General features: G+C 33.4%; 1 protein-coding gene across 1 annotated transcript; it reads right to left on the bottom strand.

Moving 5' to 3' along the window:
• Window positions 1-2,360: 2,360 nt before the first annotated feature.
• Window positions 2,361-6,835, bottom strand: LOC133309179 (cystathionine gamma-synthase 1, chloroplastic-like). Its single transcript, XM_061509912.1, has 11 exons — window positions 6,277-6,835; window positions 5,574-5,677; window positions 5,387-5,460; window positions 5,134-5,302; window positions 4,619-4,678; window positions 4,312-4,515; window positions 4,138-4,224; window positions 3,919-4,026; window positions 3,192-3,287; window positions 2,961-3,079; window positions 2,361-2,730 (listed from the first exon to the last, which is right to left on the bottom strand). The coding sequence occupies exons 1-11, from the start codon at window positions 6,746-6,748 to the stop codon at window positions 2,607-2,609; spliced, it is 1,617 nt and encodes a 538-aa protein (XP_061365896.1). The 5' UTR covers window positions 6,749-6,835; the 3' UTR covers window positions 2,361-2,606.
• Between the last annotated feature and the right edge of the window lie 2,098 nt (window positions 6,836-8,933).

The following is an 8,933-nucleotide window of genomic DNA, read 5'->3' on the forward strand; positions in this document are numbered from 1 at the left end:
AACACTTGAATTTCTTAATAGGTAAAACTTTAGTGAGCATATAAGTTTGATTATCTGCAATATCAATCTTTTTTATGGAAAATTTTCAGTAGTAGATCTCTTATCAGTAGGATAACTGGCTCAATCAGCAGCAGAATATCCAACAACTTTAACATGACCTCTTTATCTTCATGTTCAAGATCTTTTCCTGGAGATGCCTTGATATACTTAAGAATACGAATGACAACTTTATAGAGTTCTTGACATGGAGAATTAAGAAACTGACTTACCACACTCACTGCAAATGAAATGTCACGCATAATGACTGAGAGGTAGTTCAATTTTTCAATATCAATCTTCTATAACTTTCAGATCTGAAAAGGGCTCCCCTGATTTGGTAGAAGCTTGACACTTGAATCCATAGGAGTATCAACAGACTTAGAATTTAACAAAGCAGTCTCTTCAAGAATATCTAGACACTGACACGTTCTGACATGCAGTGAGTATTTTCCAACACACGATCAACGTTTTCTGATATATATTTTTTAAGATCCAAATTTTATTTTATTTTAGTTTTTTAACTAAAGATGAAAAATTAATTTATAAATCAAATATTTTCTATTATGAAATTTGACATGAAAAACTAACATGGTATGAAAAAGAAATTTGTTTTATATATATGTTATGGAATTCAATATTTGATTAGTTACACGAATTATTATGAGCTCCTATATACACTAAATGTAAATTATATTATATATAAAAAATATTATTTAATATCTAAACATGTATCAATGTGTCAAAAGTTTAGAATTAACATATCGGTGTGTCGTGTCCTATCGTATTTCGTGTCTTGTGTCGGTGTCGATGCAACATAGAATATGACTCTCACTTATTATAGATAATTTTATTTTAATTTTTTTAATTAAGAGAAAAATCAGGTGAACAGTCAATATGTAGTATAGCAAAAGTATATGGTACTCCCAAACAGAATTACCTCCCATTAAGAATACCCGTGACTTAGAAAGAAAGAAAAAATGTCTCGTCCTCTTTGATGATTACAAAAACTACTACATGATCAAAATTACTCTTATGTCAATAAAAAAAAAAAAAATTAAAACATTTAAGTAATTACTTCATAAAAAAAAAAAACAAATATGATGCAGCTGGATTGACAAAGATACATTAACTATCAGTGTGTCTCCAGAAACAAGCTCCATTTCTATGACCGATGCGTATCAATAATCTAAATTGTGTCATCGTACCTTGAATTGAACACGTATCAAGGCTTGCTGCAAGTATACGGTCGTATTTGTCTCTTTGCATTGCCAACCAAGTCAAATTCAATTATCCAACACAAAAGAGACCCTCCACCCCTTAAAAATGTTGTTTTTATGATATAATAGTAATTTATGTTTGTTCACGAAATTCCCAACCATTGAATCATACAATAGAATCGTTTAAAATTTTCAGACGTAACGTGTCCACTCCAGCATGATCACCACCTATTTAGCGGGACACGTCTAACTAGTTACCACGAAACCTTCGTTACATATCCTCTAATTCCACAACCAACTAAACATGAAATACTTTATATTTGTTTCTTTAAGATTTTAAAATTCTACAACCAATAAAGGTTTTGTTCGGAGCGGAATAAATTAATTTGGATATTGAAAAATTATAATGAGAAATATGATTAATTTATATAACCGTTTTTTATTTATTGATTTGAATCATATGGAACCTGGAAAGTTATTACCTGTAGGAGCCCAAAGTAAGGGGCGCACCAATCTTATCGGATAGTCATAGTATAAAATATAATTACGGATTCAGTACTACGTAGTCCACTAGTAAGTGTTTCATGTATATTTGTGTTCGTTATTTTTCTAATTCACCGTAAATTATCTTCCTATTCCTTTTATATAGCCTGGTACTTGCAGATTAATCCATAAAATTGTGAAAAAATTGAAAAGGAAAAAATGACGAGCTCAGAATCCAAATCCTTCTGCCAGCTCAATTGTCAACACAGCAGGGGTTTTTGCAACGTATGCAAGCGAAGGTGCTGTTAACAGTCTTTTCCAGAAGAATGAATCATGATATTACTAACAGTCATATCAAAACCATCTTCGTTTGATAAATATCTTGCCAGATTACCCAAAACACGCCATACCAATCCCGTTCAGATTTTCAATTGGTATATGGATTATTGGAAGCTTCAGTTCTTTTACACATGCATTAACTTCAGTCACTGACAATCATATAAAATCGACAACGGACTTAATATGGCAAAAGGAAACATGATTAAAACAATTTGCAACTCCTAGAACAAAATTGAAACAAATAAGCTAAAAATAAATATCGCAAAAGTTTCCACGGGAAAATCGCTTATCCGGTTAAGGAAATCATTTCTCTATTATTATTCGTGGAGAACGCAGGATTTATCAAATGTAGGTTTTAATTTCAACAATACATCACAAGTCCATAACATTCAAATCAGAGACCATTTCCTCTCACAAGCCCAACAGAACACATAAAGCGATCAAAATTCAATTGAATCCCCAGACACGATAACAAAAGGAAACAAAGAAAACGATTAAAAAAAGACTTATGTAAATAATGAATACTGTCTATATGGCTTCCAGAGCCTGCAAGACATCAGCCTTCAAATCCTCAAAATCTTCAACTCCAAAGCTGAAGCGAACCAAGTTGTCGTGAATATTATACTTAGCCCTTTCTGACTGCGGAAGATCCCTGTTGCAGAATACAGGAAAACTAAATATACAACAACCAAGCCTTATCTCAAAATATAAATAAAAACAAAGCAAATTTGACAGTATAAAGAGCTAAGGACCAACTAAAGATGCTTTCAATACAAGGCCACATTCAAGTAGGATTGTAGGACCGTTGCCCATGATGAGTAGCGTCACGTCAAATCATTAATACGACAATCTAAAAAAACAATAAATAATTCAAATGAGTACCAGTAAGACAATATAGCAGGTTGATCCACAATGCTCTCACAGCCACCAAATGAGGCCGCAATATATGGGATTTTCAGTGAATCAACAAACTTTATTGTGGTTGTTATATCTCCATCGATCTGCATGATTGACAATAGAACTATCAAAATTAAGCAAATAACAGTATCAACAACACCATAATAAAGCAAATGATGGCTGGTAGCAACCACATATTTGAATAGAAAACCCCACCTCAAAGCTGACAACACCACCGAAACCAGTCATCTGCCTCATGGCAAGCTCGTGTTCAGGATGACTTGGCAAGCCTGGATAGTAGACACGCTTCACCTGCCAATAATATCATGTCATTAAAACCAGTTCACATCAGATGCACAGCTCAAAACATCTTATTTTAAAACCCTTCCTATGAAAATGTAAGCATCGTTACTGAATTTGTAAAATGTTAAAATGGCACGTAAAGTTATAAGTATATGATATTGAAATTATACAGATCACCATCCCTGAGGTTACAAGCAAAAAGGTAATAATAATATAAATTCTTATTATTAATAATCAAGATCACAGCAGACCAAGAAGGGATTCACATTTAAGTGCATCACAACATCAGAAATTCAAAAGAAACCAATGTCTTCTCACTGAGCGCAGCTTGGTACTTCTACTATCATTTATCCATCTTGCTCAGGCTACTATTATGTACATTGTACAATACCTTTTAACATATGTAGGGGAAAACACAAGATTAAAACACACATCATCAACATAAATATGCCTTTGATGAACAAACAAACAAAAAGTCTATTAAAAAAAATTAACATACTTCAAAAATATATTTCATTTTTACTCATGCACGAGCTCATTTGACAAGTTTAAAAATTTCATTTTACCAAAAAAACAAACCAAAACATATGAGAAAGCAGGGAGGGGAGGCCAGACATTGTGCATATCAATGCCATGGTACCTTGGGATGTGCCTCTAAAATTTTGGCCATCCTCAATGCTGTTGAATTCTGCTGCTGTACACGAAGATGCAACGTTTTCATGCCTCTAATTAATAGGTATGCAGCATTCTGCGAACACATTTGCACTACGTCAGGCATGATAATGAATTATTATATCTTTACATGGAAAAGACTTGAACAAATATCAGTCAAGGGTTCGGTTCTGTAGAAATGACTTACAGGGTTAAGAGCACCACCCAAAATATGATGCAAAATTCGAATTTGCGAAACCAATTTATCTGAACCACTTATGCAACCACCAAGGACCTGAAATGGGACAAAAAATGTTCCTTGATACTTGAAATATTTCTAATGTTTCCATCAAACTAAAATTTGAAGAACAGGCTGACTTACATCATGATGTCCACCCATGTACTTTGTTAAAGAGTGAAGAGTCAGATCAGCACCAAGGGCAAGGGCCTTCTGGTTCAAAGGGGTTGCAAATGTACCATCAATGCAGAGCAAAACCCCTTTCTTGTGGCAAATCTCTGAAACCAGCTTAATGTCAACACATCTGAGGAATGGATTGGTAGGAGACTCAGTGAAGAACAGAGACACCTGCACATTTGTATAATACCATCTGAACCCTAGACCAATTACTAATTCCAAATAAATCGGAGAAATCCATAAAAGGAAATTAATTACTGTCTCCAACACTGACATTGTTCTGCTCCAATGCAGATTCCAAGCCTCCAACATCTGCTGGATCAATTACAGAGGCCTGCTCATTGAAGTGAAAATTAGTTAACAATTACCGGTGTAAGTACCCAGGGCAGAAAATTAAAAATCTACCACAAATAAATACATTGGAAACATAAAAAATTCACCATACCCAACCAACTGTCAAGAAGATTCAGATCGGAGATATTTGTTTCAAATTCTCAGTCAAACCCCAGCAAATTTTCAAATAAGATATTTATATTAGGTGCCTCTATTAGTCATTAAATTTAGAAGCCGAGGTTTTATTTCCCTTTACAAAAAAACATTCGGGGAAAGACAAATCTGAGCGAACTATGAAAAAGAGAAATAGAACTTTTGAACGACAGGAAAAAATTGAGCATGCTTTCAATTTAAACAACTCTATAAGCCACCCTAAGAAACATAACAACATAGGAAGCAGTTTCCAACACCACACAACAAAATACAATTAAACCGCCAAATAAGTGGATCACATACCGTGATCCCCATCTTTGGAAGCACAGTCTCTATGAATATTCTAGTCTTCCTGTAACAATCCGTAGTGGTCACAAGATGTCCACCAGCTGGAATCAGTGCCATTAACATGACTGTGCTAGCAGTCATCCCTGATGCCAATATCAAAGTTGATTCAGCCCCCTCCAGTGCACTGGTTCATGTTGACAATAAACCTCGTTAAATGATCACAACACTTATAACACTAGAAGATCATAATGAAATCAAATACACAAACCTTATCTTATCCTCTAAAACAGCTGTTGTTGGGTTTCCATAGCGCCCATATTCATAACTAACTGCACGTTTCTCCTGCAAAATGAGGGAAAAATTACCCCCGTTATTTAATTGATATTCTTCCGCTGATTCTTTCACTTGACAATTTCATGCAGCGAATAAAGTTTTAACATTCCAAAGAACAGTACCTTGAAATCAATGAGATCAGCAGTTTTATCGAAGAAGTAAGCAGAAGTGTTCACCACAGGGGTGGTAATTCCATCAGTTACAATACCCCTACCTAGTCTTTCAGCTGCATAGCGCAAATGCAAAATCAATCAACTTAGTAAACAGCATAACTAGTAACCATAACATCCAAGCAAATCAAAGCCAACTTAATCTAAAATCATATAAACTAATCGCAAATTCAAAAGCAAAAAGTGAATAAGCACGCATAGCATCAAACGAAGATATTTTCTTTGAAACAAATCACAGCTAATTAGATTAAGAACCATATAAACTAGTCACGAAATGTAAAAATAAAATAAAATTATATAATACAAACACTAAAGAAATCATTTTCCAAACAAAGCAAAGCAATGCAACCAAAGATTACACAAAATAATAAAAAATAGAAAGAGAAAAATCTGTTTTCAAGCAAATCACAACCCATTTAATGAAAAATACATAAAGTAGCCAACAAAACGTAAAAATTGATCAAGTATAAACGCAAAAAATAAATTAATAAATAAATAAAATCATTTTTCAAGCAAATCACAGCCAAATTAATTAGAAAACATATAAACTAATCAAAAACCTTGGAAAGTAAAAATTGAACAAATATTTATAATGCAAGAAAAGAAAAAAGAACTTACTAAAAAAAGAAAGAAAGAAGAAATCAATAGCACTTACCGGCATGAATCGTTAAGCTTCCATCGGATTTCAAAAACGAAGAATAAGAACTATGCTTAAACTGTACAGCCCCATTTTCGGCCTCACCGGCGACGGGTACGACAACGTCCTCGTCAGCGGTAAGCTCAACGGGGAGGGGAGCCGTGGCTGCGGCGTCAACGGCGGAAGCCGCAGGCACCGGCGGAGCCCCGGCGGAGTGGATGCCGCTGTTGTTGTCGTTCGACCACGAAGCGGCAACGATTTGCGCGACGCCAATGTTGCTGCAGTTGCGGCGAGCCTTGGTGCTGAGCTGGCGCTGGAAGTTGGGAGGGAAGCGCAGGATCAGTGCAGAGGGGCAGTGAAACGCACCGGATAAGGCGGCGGAGGAGGAGAAATTGCGGCGGCGGAGGTTGTCGAAGCTGGGCGGTAGCGAGAAATCGGGATCTGAACGGCACTCAAAGGTGAAAAGCTTGTGATAACTCGAAACGGCCATGTTGGTCGTCGTTTCAATGGTTTTTTTTTTTTTAGATATCTTCTTCGCCTTCAACAACTCCCCCTCTCTCTCTACCTACCAAATGAATCTCCACTTTATTACTGTGAATCCTTCACCCCTTTTATATTACTTCCATTTCCAATACGCGTCCCTTGCTTGTCGGTTTGTTATTTTATTTTATTTTTCATTCAATTACATTGCTGTCATCCAACTACTACTTTGCTATAAACTAAGAGTATTATATTGTGTTATAAAAAAAAAAAAAAGAGTATTATATTGTAAATAAACTATGTGTTAAAAGGTATTTATGGTTTATAAGAATTTATAAATAAAATTTTTTATAAATATAACTTTCCTTATAAACTATTGAAGTGTTGTTAAATACTACTACCATCCACGGATAGATTTTTATGAAAATAGATCCTTTCTCATATTAAAAAATAGAAAAAATTGTGTATCATTTTAAAGAATACAAAGTTATATCATTTTAAATGAGAGAAAGAAATAAATTATGAAAGAAAAAATAGGCGAATTTTTTTTAAAGATGTGTATCGCATCTCTTTGTGAGAGTGAAAAGATATAAGGTATGTCATTTAAAATGATACACTTTTTCCTAAAAATATTATAGGATTATATGGAAAGATCATAATTATATAAAGGAAAAAGTGTTTGTTTGTTTTTTTGGTAAACTAGTGTTTGTTTTTTTAAATGACACAATGGTGAGACTCACACCTTTATATTTTTTTTGTCAACTCTCTTTTCTACTTTATCTATCTATTTCTCTCACTTAAAATGACACAACTTTACATCCTTTAAAATGATGCACATTTTTCTCTAAGTTGTGTCATTTAAAAGGACAAATACTTTTTCTATATATAAATATATATTATCTCCTAAAATATAAAAAATATTAAATTACAAAATTTAGGGGGATAGTATAAATTATCAAAGTTTGTTGTTAGTGGTCTATTCCTAGTTGCTCCACTTGCTTGATGATTTTTTTTTTTTTTTGGAATACAATCTAAACCAAGATTTACGAGTTACTATACAGTTGTTGCAACTAGTTACTAAACTAATGACTTTTTTGGTAGTCACAAATTTTTTACGTCAGAGCAAGGACAAGATTTCTATGTAGTAGGATATACAAAAAAAAAAAAAAGATTTCTATGTAGTAGAGTAGTGCTGATGCCTGATATTATGATGGCATGCGTACAATTATTCTTTTTTCTTGAATCTCACATTAAGCTGTGGAAAATGTCAACAAACCTAATCGCACCCTGTAAAAAAATTGAATAATTCATATGATATTCAGTAATTTGCATTAAAAATAACTTTTGCAGTTAGTTTTTATCTTCCCTCCACTTTTCTAGGACCATTTTGAGATTGAGAAGGAATAAGTTCAAGGAGTTTTTTTTTTTTTTTTTTTTTTTTGTAAATATATCAAGGAGGTTAATTAGTACCCGAGTTGGAAGAATTCTGGTTATTTGACTTGCCTTATTTTGGTAACAAGTTGTTCTACTGTTCTAGACTTCTAGTTCATACAACCTGGACTTGTTATTTTTTGAATAAGACTTTAATTGAACGGCCTTCTTGATAACTCTTACTAACTCTATTTTGGTTCATTAGTCTAATTTATTTTTGAAAAACTTTAATATCATATTTTAAAGGTTAAGTGAATCTAATGTAGAATGTATATATGCTTGTAAATGTTTATAAAAAAAATATGCCACAAACAGTACTCTGTAAATTAAATTAACAAGTTGTAAAAATGATTGAGAGATGCTAAGTCAGTTAATAAGAGATTTTGCTTCTCAAGATTTGGATCAGTGTAACAAACTTGGAGTTGGACTCCACGTTAATTAATGAGTGTACTGATAGTACTATCGAATATATTGCATGATAACGGGTCTCTTAAAAGTACACCTCATAATATCGAACAAAGTATGACCCTCTTGTGGACTATAAATAAGACTTGTGACTTTGTGGAGTTATTAATATGCTCCCGTCCTGTTGCAAACACGACATCTTAAAAATATGTATTATAAATAATATATAATTATTTTTTGTTGCAGAAATTCGTGCAAAGTAATTCTTATACTTTTTTATTATGGGACATTTGGTTGAGGAAATTTTTTTTGAATATTAGGAAAATAGTTGGAAAGTGAGTTTGGTAGAAAAATGTAAA

The sequence above is a fragment of the Gastrolobium bilobum genome, unplaced genomic scaffold (assembly GCF_033153095.1).
Source record: "Gastrolobium bilobum isolate Gb01-03AN ecotype WA unplaced genomic scaffold, APGP_CSIRO_Gbil_v1 utg7600, whole genome shotgun sequence".
Classification (NCBI taxonomy): domain Eukaryota; kingdom Viridiplantae; phylum Streptophyta; class Magnoliopsida; order Fabales; family Fabaceae; genus Gastrolobium; species Gastrolobium bilobum.

Coding starts and splice junctions, on each gene's coding strand:
- LOC133309179 (XM_061509912.1), bottom strand. CDS start 6,748: ATGGCCGTTTCGAGTTATCACAAGCTTTTCACCTTTGAGTGCCGTTCA. Junction 5,303..5,386: donor GTTTTAGAGGATAAGATAAG/GTTTGTGTATTT, acceptor AACATGAACCAG/TGCACTGGAGGGGGCTGAAT. Junction 2,731..2,960: donor CCTGCTATATTGTCTTACTG/GTACTCATTTGA, acceptor ATTCTGCAACAG/GGATCTTCCGCAGTCAGAAA.